The following is a 22,397-nucleotide window of genomic DNA, read 5'->3' on the forward strand; positions in this document are numbered from 1 at the left end:
GAAGGCGTCCAGGCGGGTTTTGAACGTCTCCAGAGTAGGAGACTCCACAACCCCCCTGGGCAGCCTGTTCAGTGTTCTGATACCCTCACTGTGAATAAGTTTCTTCTCAAATTTACGTGGAACCTCCTGTGTCCCAGTTTATACCCATTGCCCTTTGTCCTATCATTGGTTGTCACCGAGAAGAGCCTGGCTCCATCCTCGTGACGCTCACCCTTTATATATTTATAAACATGTAACTCATTTTTCCGAAAAACGGTTTTCCCGCGCAGGTTTCCCTTTCTACCCCGCCCGGCAGCCCCCGGAAGAGGCACCCAGCCTACACAGGGTGCAACCACCCGCAGGGCTCGGGCTACCGGGGACCCCGCGTGAGGACAACACCGCGGGCGCCCCGGAGCTGCCCTGCCCGCTGCTTCACACCGCCCGGCTCCCCGCACCGCCCGGTTCCCCGGGACGCGCCGCCCCGCCCCACCCCACCGCACCCCGCCCCGCCCCGCCCCCCCGCCGGGGCCCGCACGCGGCGCCCGCCGCTGAACCGCGCGCCGCCCCGCGCCGCAGCGCCGTTTTCCCACGCACCCCTCCCCCTGGCACCCACCCCCGCGCCGAGGGGGCGGGGCCCAGAGGCCGACCGGTCGGCGATTGGCTGAGTCCGGCGCCCCGGCGGCCAATGGGGGCGGCGGGGGCCGCGCGTGGCGGTGCTGCGCGGCGGGCGGCAGCGGGCGTGCTCTGCCCGGCTTGCCTGCTGCCCGCCCTGCCTGCTGCCCGCCCTGCCTGCTGCCCGCCCTGCCTGCTGCCCGCCCGCCGCTCCGCCCGGTCCGCCCGCCCGCGGCGGCTGAGAGGCGAGGCGTGGGAACGCCATGGGAGAGACGGGTGCCGGACGAGGCGTGGGGCGCGCGCTGGGCGCCCTCCTCCCGCGCGCCGCCCGCCGCCTCCCCGACGGGCGCCCGCGCCCCACTGCTGCCGCCGCCATGAAGCGGGCGCACCCCGAGTACAGCTCGTCGGACAGCGAGGAGCTGGACGAGGCCGTCGAGGTGGAGAAGGAGAGCGCGGACGAGAATGGGTGAGTGCAGGCTGGGTGGGTGCCCAGGCGCCCCTTCCCTTCCCTCAGCCCCGACCGTCCCCGCTCTCCCCGGGGTGGCGGTGCCCGTGGTGACCGGTGTCCCGCTGCTCCCCGCAGGAACCTGAGCTCAGCCGCGGGCTCCATGTCTCCCTCCACCACCTCGCAGATCCTGGCCAGGAAGAGGCGCCGAGGGGTGAGTGCTTGCCGGCCGGCCCCCGGCTCCCCTAGCCCCGCTCCCCAAGCCCCGGCCGCCCCCTGACCCTCCACTTTACGCCCCTAGATCATCGAGAAGCGCCGCCGCGATCGCATCAACAACAGCCTGTCCGAGCTGAGGAGGCTGGTGCCCAGCGCCTTTGAGAAGCAGGTAGCACCTGGTGATGCCCACACTGCCTCCCCCCTGCTCCCGGGAGGAAGGCTCGCCCCTCCTTAACATCTCTAGTTCTACCTAAAAAGTTTCCTGCTTCCCCTTGTCTCCCAGGGATCAGCCAAGCTGGAAAAAGCAGAGATTCTGCAGATGACTGTTGATCACCTGAAAATGCTGCACACAGCAGGAGGGAAAGGTAAAGTTTGGTGCCTGACAGCGGGATCAGCAGCCCTGCAGAGAAGCTGCTGTGAGAAGGAGGGTGTTCCCCAGCATTTGGTGTGCAGCATGCTGCAGGAGCACTTGCAGAAAATCAAGGGAAACCCTTCTTATGCTTCATTGGGAACTTGAGACTTTCTTCTGCTTGACAAGATTTGCAGCATCGCTGGCACCGAAACACTTTACACTGTTAGCTCCAGTTTGTTCTAAAGGAGAGCCATTACAAGTCTCTCTAGCAATGTGTCAGCACTGTGAAGTGAATCGGCTTTTGGCAACTTTGACAACAACAAAAACTTTGTGTTTTCCAATGTTTGCTGCTCTAACTTTCTGAAAGTTCAGAACAGAAACTAGAAAAAAATACAGGATGAAATGAGTAGTGAAGAGAATTAACACAAATGGTGAAATGTGCTTTTAGGAAAAAAGTACGTTGCCTGCAGAAGTCCCCTCTGATAAGTTAGGTCTTGTGTTTCTAATGAATTTTGCTGTGCTGTGGTTTTGCTTGCACTGGGGAGACATGAAAAGAAAAAAAGTACTTTCTGAAAGTGGCAGTGTGCGATTTTAGTTTAAAGATGGCAGTCTGTGACTGATCTTGGGACTTGCAGCATCACAGCACAGATATAAAAGAAAAGCTTGTTAGACAAAAAAAAGGGAGAAAAAGAAAAAGGAGCTTGGCAGCCAATCTATGGTTGGGAATACTAACCACATCCAAATGAAATATGCTTATAGGGGAGGGTGGAGTGGGGAGGTTACATGTAGACAATGGCTAGAAAACAGCATCTTAAGACTCTTCTTTTTTTGTTGTTGTTTTCTTAGGTTATTTTGATGCTCATGCTCTGGCTATGGACTATCGGAGTCTAGGGTTTCGGGAGTGCCTGGCTGAAGTTGCTCGATACCTTAGTATTATAGAGGGTCTGGATGCCTCCGATCCTCTGCGGGTTCGACTCGTGTCTCATCTCAATAACTACGCCTCTCAACGGGAAGCAGCGAGTAGTGCACACACAGGCATCGGACACATTCCTTGGGGCAGTGCCTTTGGACATCACCCTCACATATCTCACCCATTGCTGCTGGCTCAAAGTGGGCACGGTAATACCAGTACTACAGCATCTTCTGCAGAACCACATCACCAGACCAGAATTGCTGCCCCACATGCTGAAACTTCCTCACTCAGAGTGCCCCCAAATGGCAGCGTTGGACCAGTGCTCCCCGTGGTCACATCTACTACTAAACTGTCTCCTCCTCTTCTCTCCTCCATGGCATCTCTGTCTGCGTTCCCTTTTTCGTTTGGCTCCTTTCATCTGCTGTCCCCCAACGTGCTGAGCCCGTCTGCACCAACGCAGTCAGCAACCCTTGGCAAACCATACAGACCCTGGGGGACTGAGATTGGAGCCTTCTAAGAACTAACTCTTTAGTAAGGGTGGGGAAGCCTGCAAACCAAGCTGAGCTGGGTTGTGCCATGCTTAAAGTTGAAGTTCTTAATAACTGGGACGAAGGTACAGCCTCACCTTAACTAAGTTTGTCTAAAAACTGTTTTTTGGATTTTTCTTTTTGTTTTCTACATTTTTGTATTAGCAATTTTTTTTTAAATAGTTGCTGAAGTTGTCCAAAAATAAAATTATAATAGTGGTTGTTAACACTTGTGTTAGATCTATGCTGAGCATTTAAATCACTTTTGTAAACAGTTTGTTTCAAATGTTTCATTTTTCCTCAGTATGTCAGAACACCTTTTTATGAAGAGATATCACCTATAATTATTAGCAAGGGCCTAATTTAGTTATTAGTTTTTCCAAGACCACTCTTCTCAGCATTAACAAGCTGTGTTTTTGTTAGTATTTTGACACTGAGATATTCTATAAAGAATTACTGTTTTCGTAAACTATACTTGAGTCTTACATTTCTGAACAAAGCGTTGACAAATCAGATGGACCAACTTGACTGGCTTTATCTAAGAGCCCAATTTCTATTTCTTCTGCAGTGGTTTGGTATATTTGGTGGTCTTATTCCAGTCCCCAGTGGAGATTTACATCAGAACCACTACGCTATTTCTTCCACCAAAAGGAGCAGGATGTGGGGAGGGTGTAAGTCACACGCTGTATCGATGGTGGCTTTAGTTGCTGAGGAAGTGAAAGGAAAAAATAAAGTTTTCACCTGCAGTAGTCTTCCAACTGGAGCTGGTCATATGCGTACTCATTTCACAGGGCCATATTCTGCTTTCAGTTACAGTGGAGTAATTATTCTCTTACTCCATAAGCTTGGGTAACTGTGATCAGGCCCTTTCCCTCTGCGAGCTTCAAATTTGCACCTGAAAGTAACGATGCTGGAATTCAAGTAGCCAATAGAATGGTCCAGTGGGAACCCATTCAGTACATTGCCCTGTTGCTTAACAGGTGTATCCTAACCGGTTGATTTTGTTGCGTTTGAGGTGCAATTTGGTAGCACTCCTCATTTTGTAAGGGCTCTGCTGCATTCTTGTGTGTGTGGGAGTGGGTGCATGTCCATGTATATTTTTGTTTCATTTCATGAGAATCTTAATCTGAACAGGTTTATCTAGTGAGTTCCACTGGATGGGGTTTGACTGCTCTTGGATTTGTGTTGTTGCTAAATAAAGAGAAAGAACAAAGTATTTCAAATGACATGCTTGTCTGATATATATCAGTGGAGAATTCCATGCCTCTGGCTATCATGGGAAATGTTGAACAATTGCTACTTAGTCCTGCTGTGGGTGTTTGTATTTACTTTTTTCTCAAATATTATGGCATACTTGACTACATTAGCTGGGCACATAAAGAAGTGCAGAGCCTCAGAGTAACAGCTGAGGGAATGGTTCCTTTTGCGTGTCATTTTTACTTGCCTGTCAGTGTGTGGGCAGACAGTGAAGACACCAGGGTCACTGCTAAGGAAGAGGTTGTAGTTGCACTGCACCTGAATATTCTTACTGATTTGTATTAATATTAAAAAGTTATCATCTTTACCAATGTGGTGGTCTTTCCTGTCCAACTCGTGAAACCTTTATCTGTTCTATAGCTCTGTAACAAAGTTTTGTACATCTGTCTGGTTTAGCTCATGTTCAGTGCTTTAGTGAAGGATCTCCCCAAGCTTTCCAATGGATCCTCTATTTGTCCCTGAGCAGTATTACTAGCATCTTACACTTTTTCTTGAAGCAGCGACCTGACAGGCTTATACACAGATAGGTTTTCTCCAGATGTGGTCTGTCATCTCTACCTGCAGAACACTGACAACTTCTGGAAGTACCTCACTTCTTTCCCATGCACTTGAATTTATAGTACCTTTGTACTGGTAAATGGCACATCCTTGTCTGGATTTAGCTCTGCCAGAATAACAGAAAGAGCTTGGCCCTGTGGGAGACAAGAGCTTTGTTGAAAGAGGGGCTCTCGGGCCAATTAAGGAGTGGTACTGATGGCTTTCTCGGAAGAAGGATTGCCATGAGGCTGCAAAGAGTGGGAGGGCATCCAAGTGCGTAACCTTGTGTTACCTTCTTCCCTAGGCTGTAGAGGACCACTGCTAGAAATGAAATGCAAAACATCAGTGGGAGCTAGAAATACCTAGATGTTATTGAGGAGAGATTGTAGAGCATAGTATTTCATGTAGAAGCATGAAATAAGAGGCTGTAAAATCCCAAAGCCAGTTTCCTTTTCATAGTGTGTATTGTCTCCTGTTTAATTGTGCTCTGCCCTGTCCCTAATAGGTTTTTATACCAAATTAACAACTCCTACCTAGAAGATTGCTGCAGTGCATGCAGCTATTCTTTAGATCTTTTAATAAATGGCAATGGTTCTCAGCCTTTTAATGGTTATTTCATTGACATTCAAATGACTTTGCCTGCCTCTAAATAGCTGTCTCCTTTGTGTAGAAAGACCCCTATAATTATTTTTGTCCTACTGTCCTACTCTTGAATGGACTTCAGAAGCAGAGAGTGCAATAAAAGCTTAGCTGCTGGTGTTTGCCTCCATATCCACTGTCTTCTTTTTCCATTACTAATGGCAAAAGTATTAATGAAAAGTACTAGTTTTATTCAGCTTTTGCAGTGTCTGTATTAAATTTTAGAGACTCAAAATGTCCTGATTGTTATTGTAGAAAGAGATGAACGAATTCTAGGAACTCACAAAACCTCGTAATTCAAATGAGAAAAGCATGGCCCAGAAGCTGAAACACCCAGGTTGGAAGTCCAGGGCTGTATTACTACTTGTGCTGCCAACTTAGTAAATCATGCTTGGCAATTACTTAATCCATATCTGTTCTGTCAGCTATGAAAAAGGGATGGTTCTCCTTTCATCATGAAACAGTGGTAGTTGGGAATTTTCTATATGCATGACGAATGCCGTTTCTTCTCAGAAACTACAGGTCTGAAATGTTCTGCTATTTTTCATTCCTATAGGATGCTGAGTTTCCAAAGATAAACTGAGAAAGGCAAAAATAAGCCTACTCTTACAGACAACAGGTATCTCCTGAGCCCAACACATTTACTTGTTTACACTGTTGCAAAAGAGCAATTCAGGAGCACAAGCTTAATGGGAGGGATGGAGGAGAAGAAAGGAAATGCATATGTGACTTGATCTCATGACCCCACAGCTACCTTCAATTGCATGTAATGAACTGCGTCTGTCCGGAAATCCTCAGGCTAAAGCTTTGTGTGGGACCTAAGACGATGTGCTATTTCATATAAGCTAATATCATCTTCCTTTATCAAGGAAGCTGGATTTGACTGCAGAATAATTTAAGAGGCTGGTAAACACTGTGTAAAACGAGGTGCAAACCTTGGAAATCCATTCTGTGCTTTGACATAAAGGAATAGCTCATGAAAATGACTTTTTTTAGCTTTTGGAAAGAAGCTGTCAGTAGTTCTTAAGAGCTTCTGTTCAGTGCTCCCGTCTTAATGCTGGTAGCATGACAGGGTTTGTTAGGATCATGCTGAAAACCCCATGAATCCTGGCTATTGCTCTCTTCACTCACACATCAGCATGTAGTCCCCAGGTGACAGGAGCCTTCCTAGACCATTGCATAGTGGTGGGAAGCCTGCCAGTTTTTTTATTTTTTTATTTTTTCCAAGCAACAAACAAGCCCAAGTGAGCACAGATAAACTGAAATCCTTCTTCCTGTTTTATATTGTGTGCATATTCACAAGTCCTTCTTGCCAGAAACTCCCAGTTGGGATTGTAATATACTCTATATGGAGCTGGATGTCTGTTGTGAATAATGCAGAGGTCATGGGCTTTGTGCTGGAAGGCAACAAAAGTGATTTACAAAGCCATTTTTTGGGGCCTTACCTGGAAGGTTGCAGGGACAGGTTGTACTGGTGACTCAGGACGTTAAGGCACAAATATGTCCATGTACTAACCAGCCTACCTGGCCTCATGGAATAGTGTGTACTTTGCCTGTAACTGAATGCCTCTCTCTCCACTTGCCCAGCTTATAAATATAAATTAGAACAATCCCTTTCTTCTGGAGCCAGAAGGTGCAAGGCATTGACTCATGCTTGCAATGTAGTAGCTTGGCTGCGGTAATAAAAGCTGAAATGCCAATGCCTAGTAAGATACAGATACTTGAAGGTGTCTTTTGGGAGTCTGAAGTGTTCATTTGGTGAAAGCTTTTATTAAGGAAGTGCTTGAGTATTATATTTCATTCTCTCTTATTCCAGCTAGTCCCACGCAATTTTTTCTCTAGCAAATTCTACTGAGTATTCATACAGCTTGAAGGAGTGGACCAGACTGCCTTGCTTTGACTTGTGCTGCGTGAAGCCTGCCCAAGCCTTCCCAGCAGAGCAAAGTTCACAGTCAGAGGTTCTATTCAGCCTTATTTTTTTTTCTTTTTTCTTCAGTACACCATGTAATACAGCTGTATAATACACTAGGGGCTTTCTGCCCTGCTTGCAGAGCTCTTAGCTGCGCTACATTGCTTGGACCTTTTCAGAGTCTTTTGCCAGGCTGCTTTCTTCAGGAGAAGCCTCCTGGAAAGGAAGGTGGGTAGCGGGAACCCGTTCTGCCCATCTTCTGCACTTTTGCTTGTCGGGGCACCCTCAGCACAGGGAGACCTCTGCAGACCAGTCTCTACTCTCTGCATTGGAAAGGCTTCTTGGAGCTTTCCAGTTGGCTCGTATTTCTCTAAGTTATGCTGTAAAATCTAGGCACAGACAGCAGTAATGTGTTAAACGCTGATGGTGTGTTTCCCTGTTTTGCGCTGCTTTCACAGAAGAAAGGATGTTGGAGCAGAAAAGCTGGTGGAACAGTTCTGTGAGAGAATGGCAGGGAGCAGGAAGGAAAGCTGATGTGCAGGATCAGAGGAAAACTGAGGCTGTGAACAGACAAATGAAGAGTTGCATTGTTTGCGTTGCCTGTTGCAAAGATACGGAAATAAGTGACGTCAGATGACAAAATAATCTGTCTGCAAGTATGTAAAGGATTTAGAGGAGTATTAATAATTTTATTCGGTAAGCCAGAATCAGATGACCAGCATGCAAAGACTGAGGCACATAGTTCAAAACTAGTAAGGTGCTGAAACAAAGGTATGTGATTGTCTTAATCAAATTTGATGGGCCATCTCACCGGCTAGGGAGGAACCAGGTCTCAGATGGGCTGTTGCTGGCTGTAGGAATGCATCACAGTGTGATTTACTGATGGCATTTGTACAGTCTGAGCAAGTAAGTGTAAGGAGTTCAGGGAACTAAAGCATAGTCTGTGCGTGACAGTGGGCTCGCGGCCCAACTTGGCAGATGTTTTGACACATCAGGATAACTGATAGGAGCTCCTAATGACCTGCAGCCATTTCCACAAATCACTCAGCCTCTGTCAGCAGCTAACACAGCCACTCAGCTCTTGGATCTTGGTATGGTGGTTTTGGATATGTGTCAGCCGCCTGTGTAGATATGAGGTCTCCCTCACCATCAGGTGAGTAGGGCAGGTGCATGTTCCAAATCATAGTGGAAAACTAGCTTTTCTGGTGAAAGGGACTACAAAGACTGCTTCTGAGATAAGGAACATCTGGTAGGGAGAACATAGAGCTGCTAACTTGTTTCGTATTATGTATGTGCTATTGATGGTGCAGATAATAACTTGATAATAATGCTGCTCATTATCACCAAGCCTGTCTTTAACAGAGAGCCCATTTCAGAGGCTGAATTTCAGCACCAAAAGCTGAAATGAATTGTCATCTGTTGTGGTTCAGTGATGGTTATGTAAAGGTTTGTGGGATTGGACAGGGTTTAAAAATGTAGCAAAGGGAACTGAAGTGTGTGCTGTAGGAATTCGTACATGCTACACAGCAGGTAGATCTATTTTTTACTTCATCAGGAAAACATCAAATTGATTGAACAATGTTCCCTGTATAATGTAGATGCCTAACTGTCTGTAGATTGCCCCTTTGAATTTCTCTGGGATTCATTGCGTTCTTCTATTAAGAGGAAATTATCAACAACAAGAGGAAATCCTGTACTAGTACTGAATAGTCCTTATTTTAAAGGTACTTCCCTTCTTGTGGGAATTGTATATAATCAGAACAACACTCCATAAAACAGACGAATTATTTTAGAAGGAGACGGGTCAGCCTTTTATTTAAAAAGTCTGACGTTATTGTACATAAGAAAATCAATTGTTAGAGTGGATGACATTCTTCCACGAGCTGCATGTGCTTCACAAAGGTGGGGCAAAGTTTAAGGCATTGGTAACAGGAAGCTCGGGCTCCTTAGGGACTTCCATGTTTTTTCGAGCACGCAACGACAAAATAACTGTTTTTTCTTCCCAAAAGTAGCACCAGGAATAATAATGGTTCAGGTTTACCCTGCTAAGAATTAGAGTAGGTGGGGATGCCAATGATGCACATACCTTTTTGGACAAAATACATTAAGTTGGTGTGGGCAGGGGTAAGGTGCCTTGGTCAGCTGTGTGCTGTAAGGGCCATGCAAGCATAAAAAGCAGCTAATGTAAAGACAAACTCTTTCCTTCCATTAGGTTGCCGATATCTGTCCCTCTGCACTTCAGTTCCAGCTGCATAGACCTCTTCCACCCCATAAACCAGAATGGGCTGAGCAAGAGGCAGGTGCAACCCCCACCTGAAGTCAGGGGCTGAACTGCCATGTGGCCACAACTGTGTCCCAAGGTCTGGAGCATCAAATCAACCAAGCACACAGAGAGGTATGGCTGTACAGCTAAAGCCAGATGGTTGTCACTCCCTCACCTGTTAAATCTGTGCCTGTTTCAAAAGAGAGGATTGAAATTCCAGGTACCTCGACCCGGTCCAACCAGCCACGAATCTGCAAGAGCCCTCAGTGAGTCAGGTACTCACTGAAAGAAGTTAAAACAGAGTCTGTTATGGGGCTTTCAAAAAATCTTAGTGGTGGTGGTGTTGTTTTAGGCAACATTTACCTAATTTTTAGCTCTTCTCTGGGAAGGAAAAAGTCTCCCTGTTTCTTCAAGGTGCTGACAGAGGTCTGCAGGGCTCTTCACACAGCCCCCCTGGCCTGACCTCATCCTACCAGTGAACAGCCTGAAGCCTCATTTTCCACCCCTGCAGCACGGCAGCATCCCAGGCTGAAAGCGCAGCTTCAATGAGAGGGCTGGCTGAGAGCCACAGGGGCCCAAGGCTGGGAATTCCCATGGTCTGCCTCCAGGGACAAAGCTGAAGGAGTGACGCATCAGGTTTCCGGATAGAAAAATCCCTGGTTTATTTATTTATTTATTTTTTAAACAGTATTAATATCCTCATAATGTGCTAACCAGACAGTCTCACTTTGTGCGATTTTTAATCAAAAAGGGAGCAGTACCAAAATTATTCTTTAGCTTTCATTTTGGTTGTATACGTTCTCATGCAAAATTTAAAAAAGAAAAAGAGGTTCAAAATTCCACCTTGTTGCCAGTTCCTCTACTAGGAATGGGAGCCTTCCCTCCATACTGTTTTCATTGCCTTGCATGAGATATTATTGAAACCAAGTCTGCATCAAACAGTTGCTGAGAAAGCTGTGATTCAAGCTTTATATAATGAAATACTTTTTATACTGGAATCTATTGGGAAACAGCCTGTTCAGCTCAGCTATCTGCATTGCATTAACTTTTATAATCCAAATCTCCCACCAGAAAGGAGATTTTAATGAAATTGTATTTGACACATCCCAAACAAGGTTTCTTTAACAACTAGGTCTGACTAACTGAAAAAGGCTAGAGAAGACTTTGCCAGGGGCTAGTGCCACCTCAGATTTAATTTTTTGACGACAGCGTCTGCTCCTCACTCATTTGTACCAGCAGAATTGTTGCAACAGTGCTGCTAATCCTATGGACAGTAAGAGGTGATAAAGATAAATTTGTATACAGAACTTGTACCCAGCATCTAGTCCCACTTTGTTCCAAGATTGCAGAAGCTGCAGAATGAAATGTGTTCCAGGGGAGTGGGTTGGGTAGAAGGGAAAAGTTGAGACCCTTTTTTATGTTGAAGCACGCATCTAAAGAGGAGGTTTTTATCAATAAGCCTCCTTCTCCCTGTCCCCAGGGCTTTTCAGTCTCCACACTATTCCATTCACTCCCACAGAGCTAGATGATATTTGCAACATGCTGTAAAGGTGTAGCACTATGATCTGGGTGGGGAGCTGGGACTCAGAAAGTCAAAAATCAAACAGTTGATTGAGTTGCTTGGCTGAGATGTTTCAAACTGGGTTGTTGTTTTTTCTTCAGGACTTCTGCCGTGGTTCCTCGATTCAAAGCACAGATGCTTTTGACCTTCTGGAAATCACAAGGGGTGAGTACTTCTTCACATCAGACTCAGCTGCTTCCCATGTCAGAGTTTCAGGCAATGAGGAACACCAGGAACCTTTAGGAAACCTTTTCCTAGTCTTCCACAGCATTTATGTAAATGGAAGAAAAAAAAAAAGAAAAAAGAATCCAGTTCCCACAGTACCATTCAGTACCCTTAACTGTAGGACTGTATTTCACACTCGAGAGCCTCCTAACATATTCAGCTATTTCAGCAACAACTAGACCCCTTCACTACTCCCTGATGAAAGAAATTCCAGCCAGTGGTTGAAATGAAACAGATTTCTTAGGCAAAATTAACGCTCCCCTTAGATGCATTTTTGTGTGTTTGACTTCACAACTCAACATTGTATTTTTAACACAGTCTTTTGTGTATAATGTAATAGACCTTAAAAAAATTATTTGAAAGCATAGTTTCCCTTACGATGTCTCAGATCATCAAGAGTATGGTTCATCAGTAGGGCTGAAGGTCTTGGATTTGCTCCTTAAACCCCTTCAGCTGGGAGGAATAATTAGTGAAACATGTAGGTTAACTTCGGGTGGACCAGACCTAGAGAAGAGTGGGTTTATGGGGCAGAAAAGTTTCTGTTTGAGGAGCTCTGTGTGGGGGTGATGGAGGGGGATGCACAGCTGAAGGCTCTGTTGAGATGGCACAGGTTGCCAGTGTGGCGCTGGGTTGTGGTAGGGACACAGGGAGGTGCAAGTTGGGATCCCAGCGGAAAGTCTTGCAGTGACAAAAATGTCTAGGAGGTGAAAACTGGCAGTCAGAGTGCAGCTTTAGGAGGAGTTAAAGACATGAAAGGAAATTGGTTGGGACTGTGGAAAGAGGTTAAGGTTGAGGAAAAGCTTGTGTGTGAAAGGAGAGAATACTCCCCTCAGTCTTCCTCATCTGCCAGAAATGTCACGGTGGTTACCAGCCCTGCGTGACTCATCAGTAACTTGGACACAAGAGTCAGGATCACCATCAGTTGGGCTGGACCTTTATTCCGACTGAACTTGCCTCTATTAATTAAATTAATGTAACTGCCTGGATGAGAAGCTGGCAATAAAACATTGCTCCTTCTGCACAAAGTGGCCCAGAACCTGACTTGCCACAGACGTGTTCTTACAGTCTTCCCTGGCTATGAGCAGTACTGTAGTAGATTTTTCCCCCTAATTACTTGTCTTCCTTCTGTTGCATCTCTAGTTTTACTGCCTGATACCACGAACGATCACAAATGTCTAGTACTAAATAAACAACTAGATGCGTCAGCAAAGCATTTGTGCCTACACATGGCTTGGTTGCTTCAAATGGCCAGTCTGTACCTTGGAGTGATGGAAAGAACCTATTCACGAAATGAACAAGGAACTCTCATAAAGCCTCGGGCAAGCGGTCTCTTTATGATAATGTTAAGAAAAAAATGCAATTTGGATAGGTGACTTCTTTAGGGATCCTTCGTAAGGAATGACTAAATCTCCTTAGAGCATGAGGGAAAACTTTTCTGGAGGACAGTTAGTTATGTCTCTTATTAGGGAGTGTACAGAAAACACATTACAGATCAGCATCTCTGGAACAGTTTTTATTTATGCTCGGGCTTTCACCGGGTTGGAGGAGGAAGGCTGTGAGGCAACAGAGCAATCATGCCGTGTTCAGTGGTGTGGCCCATGGGAGTGAATGAGCGACATTTGGGGGTGGGAGGGTTGGCTGCACAATAGTGATGGAGCTGTTTGGGAAAGGCTTTCATACAGTTTTATGAGAGAGAGAAAATAGGCGCCTATAGAAATAACTTTTACAGCTCCATTGATTTAAAAGAAAAAGAGAGTACAATTAAGGTGCTTTTGTTCTGGCAGAGGACTTTATAGTACATATTGTCCCCTGATATCTCTGTGGCTTTCTGCAGGCTGGGTTGACGGCTCTTGGTTTTCCTCCCTGCCGGTGTAAAGCCAGTAGCTGTGACTGGGCTCAGTTCTAACATGTAGGGCACAAAAGAAGGAGGATTTTATTAAAAAACCCAAAACAAAGCTATGTGCAGAGATTAGGCATGATGGGTAATAATTTAAAGTTTCACCCCACTGTCTTTATGGGAATGAGATTCCTATTGCAGTCCAAGAATGTAGTTTCTTCCTGGGACCTGTGGGATTAAGGGTTACATTGTCAAAACTGCAAAATAATAATCTCAGTGCCACTGAGCACTGAGAGATCCCTTACAGAAAATAATCTAGTGTCAGAAAATATCTTTCTGCTCTGGAGCTGTACTGGCATCTCTATGGAATGAGAGAATTACACTCCTGCAAATGCTTGTTCCAGATGAGAAGTTAAGTTCATGCTTTCGTGAAATAGTCACTACTAGTAAGTTTGAATTAACTGTTATTAAAAAATGAGAAAATAGTACTGGAAACCCAGTCTGAAAAGTGAAATGTGGTGAGTGCACTGAACTGTCAGAGTCCTGCAGGCTCACATACAAGCATGCCTAATAAGTAAAAGCAGTTGTGGGCATCACTGCAAATCCTGGCCCCCAACTTTCTCCTATAACCTCAGAGACAACCCAGCCTGCACATCACGTGTGAGGGATGACGCAGTGCGACCCTAATGACACACACGCCTCTGTGGTGTCCAGATGAGCAGGGAAGGATCAGTGTTAACAATTACTTTCCTAACAGATGCTTCATTCTGGACAAATTGTTGAAGAAGTGACGAGTTTTAAGAGGCAGCAATACCTTAACTAGAGAGGACACCTGATGGCAAAGCACAGGGGTGTTGGCTGGAGAATTTGCATCAGTGGTGCCTCTCATGTTGCTGAACTGCCAGAAAGTTAAGCCCAGGCTTCTTGGAGGGAATGTTTGCCATCTACTTCCCTCTGTTGACTGAGTTACTGAAGTACACTGAACTTGGGGAAGCTAAGGCAAACCTCACAGACAATGAAGTGGAGTTGAAAGGCAGACAATAGGCCAGATTCTTGGCATTCGTGAGCTGGTGGAGCTTAGCTCAGAATATTGCAGTGGCTGAGGATTGACCCACTTTGCTCTTAAACAGCCAATTTTATATAAGACCATGCGCTCAAAAAGAAAATAGATGTCTCATGTACACGCTTTTATAGGTGCTTCATCTTTTTTATGCCTGAGTAATAACCTAAACTTTTCTTTGCATCAAACTGCTAGCCATCCCTGGCACTTGGCATAAAATCAGGAAGGAAAATGAAGCAGAATTACAGTTTTCTTGTTCCAATGGCATTTTTAAAACCACAGCTTTGCATTAGTCACCACAGCTACCAAATACAGGCAGCGGTTCAGGAGAGCTTTCCAAGAGTATTGATTTCTGTCGCTGAAGTGTTGGTAAATTCACCCTGTCTGAAAGGCTCAGTTTCCAGTCATTCATGGAGTGCTATGGAAATGTGACATCCATCATAGAGAGATATCTTTATTAAACCCTAACAGCTCATTTGCACGGGAGTTGAACTGCACAGTCTCTATCATCCTGTCTTGCTCTGCCTCGGCCACAGAGTATACATTTCCTTCTTCTGGGAAGGGAGAAATGGCAGCAGTGACTCATGTTTGACACTTATGTCATTTGACATGGAAACCATTTCCACTGGAGATTTGCAAGACCCTGGATTTCAGTTTCTTTTGTTTTCTCAATGCTTCTCTGGCATCCTGCTACGTGACACTGTGTTTGAAAATGCCAACAGGGATGGGATGCTCAGTCGGCATAATATCCACACAATTTATTTTCCGCTGACAGAAGAGTGTTACTCAAAGTGACTTCAGCTCTGTATAAAGCACCTCTCAAATTTGAAGAGATTTATGTTTTTGCTGGTTGTCTGGAACGCACTGCAAGAAAGCATGTCAGTGCCCAGAAAAAGACTTCACCCGTGACAAAGGCGCCTTCATGGCCTAGACACAATCCTTCCTCTGGGCATATGGGTGACTTTGAGGTCACCTGGATTGGTTGAAAGAGCACCATAAGCACTGCCTTATCTTTTGAGAAGTGAGCTGGAGTGCCCCAATACCTGCTGGACACTTGGTCACAGCTCACCCTGTGCCAAGATGCTGCTGCCTGGGAGAGAACTTAAAAATACTGTGGATCTCTTTAAGAGATTAAATCTCTTAAAGCTTTTTGGCAACAAGATGTGATCATCTTCCCATCTGCAGAATATATTGACTGGCCACCACATGTTGGTGGTCAAAAATAGCCATGGTATCTCCTGAACATGCCAAGGAATGCTGCAGCTCTTGCTTTGTGGCCTTTGATCAGAGGCACCAGCTCATAATTTGCCTGGCTCTGTTCAGCAGATACATGTTTTAGGACTCTGGTTTTAGCTGTCATCACCAGACATCATTTGTTGTTGTCTTTACTTCAGGCCTGCTCTAGTACATACAACTACCAGTGGATTTGCTCAGAGGTCAGTCATTTTTTAACACTGGGATGAATCAGGTTCTTCAGTTGTTCAGTCCCTACATGGTGCTGTGCTCACTTGGGGTATCCTGCCAGAATCCTAAATAACCCTAGATGATGTGGGATTGCTATTGAGCTCTCCTACTCCTGGCAGTTTCTTCTGGTTCCCTCAAATGTTTGGGATGATGGGGTACTGGGAACATGCCCCAAAACATATATCATTAAATTAAGTGAGCCTAAAGGTTCTGTCATTTACATTTCCCTTCAAAAGGGCTGAAAAAGAAACTCCTCTTTGGAGTGGGTTAAAATAGATATAAGTAATCTTTGCAGTCATCTTGACAGATACCTAACTACAACCTATACAGCATATCATTGACTTTAGGTTTAGCACCTAACATGATGGGAGAATTAGATGGGATGCACAGGACTGTGGTCTGACTTTCTGCATTGAGGATAGGTTGGTTTGTGACTGGGAGTTATGGTAAAGCAGGCAAGCTCCTCCGTGCACTTCTTGCTGTCAACATGAGGCCAGCGTTGCCTGCATCCAGCACACCAGGACTTGCTCATAATACATGCCACAGTTAACATGTGGAGTCTGTTGTTGTTTTTATGTCTTGTACCAAACCTACTACTCTGATGACTTCATTAATAACACAACAAGGATTGATAAACTCACGAAAGCTCTGTCAAGCAGGAAGGTAGGAAGGCAGTCCAACCAAAAAGTTCTTCAGTGTCAGAGGATGGAGAGATGCAGCTCCTGAGCTGAGTCCCACATGCGGTCACAGGTTCTTAATCCAGTAACTATTTCTTTCTTTGTAGGAAGCCAAATAGAGTACTTACTTCGCTGATACTCCTCCTTTCAGTTTGCAGTCAGATACAGGTACTGTTTGGATACATGTGATGAGTGAGTGATTGCCATAGTTCCGGATCAACAGCAATCTACTTTCCGTTTTAGGGACTATTACGCCATGGCATCTAGACAAAAATAGGATGTTGTCTGAAGGGCCATAATATGTGCCTTTTCTTATTTCCTCAAATGACTCTAAATGTTTCCTTTTTACAGTGACTCAGCTTTTCAACTATGAATGGCCTATTTGGAGCCTGATTCAACATTTACTGCCATTGTAGATCAAATTTCTGCTGGCCTTAGTGAATATTCATGTCAGATCCTTTATTAGCCTTGCAAAGATCAAATGAATTACCACACCTCTAAAGTGTCATTTTACCCTTTTATTTGAAGTTTACGGTTTTATTTTTTTTAAAGTATGGTCAAAATACAGATGTTTAAATGTAGAACTAGAAAGATTTTACATTGAGGATGTATTTATTTGTGACTGTTACAGCAACACCAGGGTGTGTTTTTTTTCTTTTTTTTAGGATAATAAAAACTGAGATAATGTTTCAATACCAAAAATTCATTCAGTATTCTCTCAGGGATGAAAATATAAAGAATAAAAAAAAAATTAAATGCTAATGTAATACAAAATATTTGCAGCATTTATTAACGTTGTCCAGTTAAAGAATTCCATATATGTTCAGAATGCTAAGCCATTTCATTGTAATCCATTCTCTTTTAAGAATCCATGAAAATAGTCCAGGTTCAAGTGAATTAAGTAAATCAGATTGTGATGAATGCAAAAGAAAATGAAAGAAACTTATCCTTAAGTAATTTTGCAGACCCACATCTGTTTTTTGAGATGCAAAGTTAATTCTTCACAAAATAGAACACTTATTTAATTTGACAAGAAGTATCGGATTCAGTGCAATTCTTTGTGTGTGACTTGAACAGGTTTCCATAGGGTAAGCATTGCACTGTTTCAAGAAGAGCACATGAATTGATGAGGTCCAAACACTCAAAATGATGTGTTACCTTATTATTTATGTTGTTTCATCCCCTTGTACAAATCCCAAAGAATGACCTGCATTTGCCATGAAACACTTATACCAGGACTTGTGTTATTTTATGCTATGATAGACAAAATACGTAAGATGGGGTAAACCAGACATATTTTAGAAACTGTTTGCCTTATCCTTTACATATTTTTCTCTACCATGGCCTCTGAGACATCTTTTTGCCAGAAAATATTAAGCAGTTTGTATTAAGTGGGGTTGTCCTTTCGAAGACATTCAGTAGCACTTGAGAAGTTTGTGGATTTACGTTCTCTTATGACTGCAGCACCAAGCAAAGCTCAGCGCCATGGTTCAGGCTTACTCAGAGGATAGATCGCTTGTAGTGGTACCTAGGGCAGTTGTCTAGAGGACCTGGGCCATGAAAGAGGCCCACTTAACTAAGGCAGGTGGCATGTGAGCCATCCAAAGCATGGGTGAGAAGACAAAGAAGTTTTAATTTCTGCTTTGAGTTGCCTTGAATTTAATGCCATTTCTACGAACAATGTCTGTGTTTCCAGCAACTTAAATTCCAACTTAAAATCTGCCAGTGGCCACCTGGGTGAGTGCAGCTACCTGAAAGCAGGACATTTTCACCAGAAACATGTTCCTATCTGGCCTGCTGTTTGCAGGAGTGGCCATTCTGTGTTTCCCAGGTGTCCTTTGGCACCTGAGGAGGCTGTTTCTGTGCAGGACTATGGACTATTTATCCTCTTCTGCACGAAGAATCCTCCTTGCTGACCCGTTATCAGAGGTTGATTTTTTTTTCTGCAGCTTTTTTGATGGTTACATGAAAATAATCTTATAATCCCACAGGGAGTGGTTAATGCTTCATAGACTGCATTACTTCAGTGGCGTATCATACCCAAAGCCTATGAAGACATGTAGTTAATGGCTTGCCAGTAGCACACTGATTGCTACACTTGCTACTGAAAGTGCCCCATTTGTGATTTCATAGTTGACTTGTTCCTCAGATTTAAATGTAATAAAATACCTAAAGTTACTGACATGGTTACCTGTGTTGATGTGTAGCAGCTACCTCATGCAATGCAATGAACACCGTGACTGTTCATAGTATCACCCACAAACCTATTTGCTTTTTCCTTCCTAAAGTCTGTTGTTTCATTGGTATGATTTAGTTCCATCTCCAGGCATTTTTTCAGAAATAGCCATCAAGATGGTAAGATTCATGAGTCTTATCTAATTCTGAGAAAATTCATAGTCTTTCTTGAAGACCAGCTGCTGAATAAAACTGCAACTGCTCTAGCTACTTGCAGCTGTATTTTCAGCCAGCCTTTGGCCAAGTATAATGAGGATAATTCCGTATTTCATTTGTTTGCTTTCTTTTAAGACCACTGTAAACATAGTGGTCATTCAAAGAACAATACTGTCTCCAGAATGATGCAAAGATGTGAAAGCATGTTTTGAGCCTTTTTCTTAGTGAGATAATATGAAAAAAGTGCAAAAGGCTGTGCAAAAGCTTTTCTGTGCTTTCAGTCAACTATAGCTTCTACTAAAGGGCTAGTGGAAAGAAAATAAGTAATTGTTAACACGAAAATAATGAATAAATCACCGAGCAGAGTAAGGAGAAAGATCATGTATTTCCATGTTGCACAAACCAAGAAAGATTAAGTTTAGGAGTATATCTATGCTGGGATTCAGTATCAGTGTTTGATTTCCACTGCAGAGGGAAAGCTCAATACTGCATTCAGCAGAAATCAATATACTGCTTAGAAACATGGTGTTTCTTTTTTAATCATCTGTTTTTGTTTACAGTCCAGATCTGTACATTACCATATGCTGGGCATAGGACTTTAGAGCTACAAAATGCATATAGAGCTCTTTAGCAAGCTGGGATACTTAGTTGATTTCTTGGTTTTGTTTTGCCTTTAAGTCAATTGGAAGATAATCTGAAGAGTGGTGGAAAAAAGGAGAGGTACAGGCTACATCCATGTGCCTTATTTCCCTAGGAAGCAATTATCTTCCATTTTCCATTTCCATGGAAGGCTACAGGTAAAATAGTTTCTGACTGCATGGTGGTTCCCTTGTGTTACAGGACAGGGGAAACCAAGGATCCCCTTCCAGCGTAAGGAATTTTTCTCTTCCAAACTAAGAGAAACCTAATTTCTCTTGGAAAGGAATAAAATGGGAAGATGAAAAATCATTCCCTATATTTTCTTGGTCCAAATAAAAGACAGGAATTTGTCCGGTATTAAAACATAGAAAAACAAATCCAGTTTTCCATATAATCTGGGACAGTGCTCTGTGCTTACAGTGCTGGCTAGGGAGATTTTCACATGGCAGCTTTTCACCCAAGGCCAGAAGCTTTGAAAATACGAAGTGTGCATGGGTATCTGTTTGCAATGAGTCTGAAGTGCCACTCCACTTCTGAGACCCTGCATGGGGAGAGACCCTCTCCTTCGGGGAAGGACCATTCTTTGGCTGGTGATTGCCAAGAACAGGAGATGGCTCGTGCAGGCCACGAAGGCACATCTGTTGTGTAGTACTGTGGAGCATGTCTGTTAAAACAGACTGATCCTCTAGAGTTATGCTGCTTAAAGTGGGAAGAAATAGAATAATTTGAGAACATATGGACAAGCAAACTGTACTTTCAAGGGATGACTCTGCCTTCATGCTTGTGTTTGAGTAGGGGGTAGATGAGTAGGGTTCACAGTGTTGGAGAACTGCTGGGTTGGAGGAACAGAAGAACTTTGTCCAGGAAATTTCCCTTCTTTGCCAACAAATTCAAAGTTTTTTGCCTCTCTCTCTCTTTTTTTTTTTTTTTGAAAAAACTGATGAGCTGCTTGAGCATGTAGCAGGTAGCAGACACCACTAACACGTGAAATCAAACAGCTATGGGTCTCACAGTCATGGGCTGTTATGGACAGCAGAAATTTGCATTGCCCTCAACAAGTGATTAGACATATTAATAAAAGAAAATTTCCATCAGGAGTGTTAACTGCGTGAAGTAATTCTTGATCAGGCAGCTTCAGGAATGCCTATTATCGGAGGCTGGAAAAGCATTGCCATGTGCCCACACTGTTCTTATATTCATCTTTGAGCACCTTTTACTGCCCACTAGCAGCAGCTGAGTACCGGGCCAAATGGGTACTTGGTCTCATCCAGTGCAGCTGCTCTTGCAAGGTTCAAAAGATGCAGAATCAGTCAAACCTGCAAGACACCATTCTTGCAGTTAGGTACTTAATTCAGAGGGAAACAGTAGGAGGAGCCTCAAAAAGCTTGAAAAATTGATAAATGTATTGGAGACCCCTACTCAGAGCTATAGGACAAACCTACAAGTCCTGCTTGAACCCTTCCCTTCCCATCCACCTTTGACAGAAGACTGGGGTGCAGGGGTGAGGTGGCTGAGTGGCTTTGGGAGCCAGTCGCAGCATCACAGCCAATTGGACTTGGCTAGCGCCTCCTGGAGGAAAAAGGGAATCAAATCCACCTTAATACACACAAAAAAACCTCCAAGGACTAACTGGGCTTTAGTAGGAAAAGATAGGAGCAGCCAGCTTGGCTGCAGGAAGAGTGGGGACCCACTACATGGGAAGCCTTGACCAGAGGAATCTGATGCACTGGGGGAAAAAGAGCCAGAGTTTGGAACAGGAGAAAGTGCCAGCTCTGCCTTGACGCTGGGGTCTGCAGAGATCTGCTCAGCTGTGGTGGTCCTGCCTGCCCTCCACACTGGCTAAGCTGAGCTGGCGGGGAGCTGGAGCCCACGGAGCTGTGGTCTGGCTAGTGGGTGCTTGCACTGGTGTGTCTGGGACTCCCAGCATGGAGATGTTTGGCTGGGAAGACCCTGTTTTCAAGCTAGCTGAGCTCAGCTGGCTCCAAGCCTGGGCCAGGGAGCTTAGGGCTGTTTGGATACATCCTTGCACACGTGCTGCAAGAGCCAGCAGATGCCTTGAGCAGCGCCATGGGCTTTGTATAGCCAAGGCCACTTGCTATATCCATGAGCATTAAACATGCCTCAGCATGGAGTCCAAACGGTGTAAACAGCCCACGTCTCAGTGAACAATGACACTGTCCAAGCAGCGCAGTAGCATGCAGGCTGCCTGATAGGAACATGGGACTCCCCAGACCTGCTTGGGACCTGCCAGGCACAGCAGGAGCTTGCACTGGCCAAAAGCACACCTGGCAACACTGTAAATCCTCAGCGTGCCAGAACTCTGGAAAAAAAGATGTCTGAGTTATCAGTTTCTTGATAAAATGATTAGTTTGGGAGGAATGATATTAGGTGGCTTTTTTATTTTCAGCTGTCTCCTAGTCTTCCACAACTATGTGGCTTTGAAAGAAAAAAAAAATCTGTCTTTGGCCTTGATGTGGAGAGAGTGACCACCTTGGATAACCATAAACATAGTGGGAAATATTATAATGAGGAAGAATCTCTCTAATTTCATCATTGTAAATTCCAGCTCGATTTGGTGATGAGCTTTATCAAAGCTATGGAGGCAGCCTCCTGAGAGAACAGAGATGCCTGCCTGCCTTCAAAAGTCATAATTTCCTAGAAAAATACTAATTTCTTTAAAACTAGGCCAGACATTTGATTATTGCATAAAGCAGGAGGGCAAAAGTGCACTGAAAAATAGAAAGTATAATTTCTACAGTTAGTCCTCTTATGGAGCCATCAGCTGGCCAGGCCATGCAGATAATGGCCAAGGCTGATGACCTGCTGTGAGCTGGGGAGCACAGAACCATACACCTATGCAGTGATGTCAGTGCTGGACAACATCTTGGACGGCT

At 44.5% G+C, this 22,397-nt stretch overlaps 1 protein-coding gene across 1 annotated transcript; it reads left to right on the plus strand.

Moving 5' to 3' along the window:
• Positions 1-805: 805 nt before the first annotated feature.
• HEY1 (hes related family bHLH transcription factor with YRPW motif 1) lies at positions 806-4,608 on the plus strand. Its single transcript, XM_065832748.2, has 5 exons — positions 806-1,057; positions 1,175-1,250; positions 1,338-1,421; positions 1,536-1,617; positions 2,451-4,608. The coding sequence occupies exons 1-5, from the start codon at positions 855-857 to the stop codon at positions 3,032-3,034; spliced, it is 1,029 nt and encodes a 342-aa protein (XP_065688820.1). The 5' UTR covers positions 806-854; the 3' UTR covers positions 3,035-4,608.
• The last annotated feature ends 17,789 nt before the right edge of the window (positions 4,609-22,397 follow it).

This window comes from Patagioenas fasciata, chromosome 2, assembly GCF_037038585.1.
Source record: "Patagioenas fasciata isolate bPatFas1 chromosome 2, bPatFas1.hap1, whole genome shotgun sequence".
Classification (NCBI taxonomy): Eukaryota; Metazoa; Chordata; class Aves; order Columbiformes; family Columbidae; genus Patagioenas; species Patagioenas fasciata.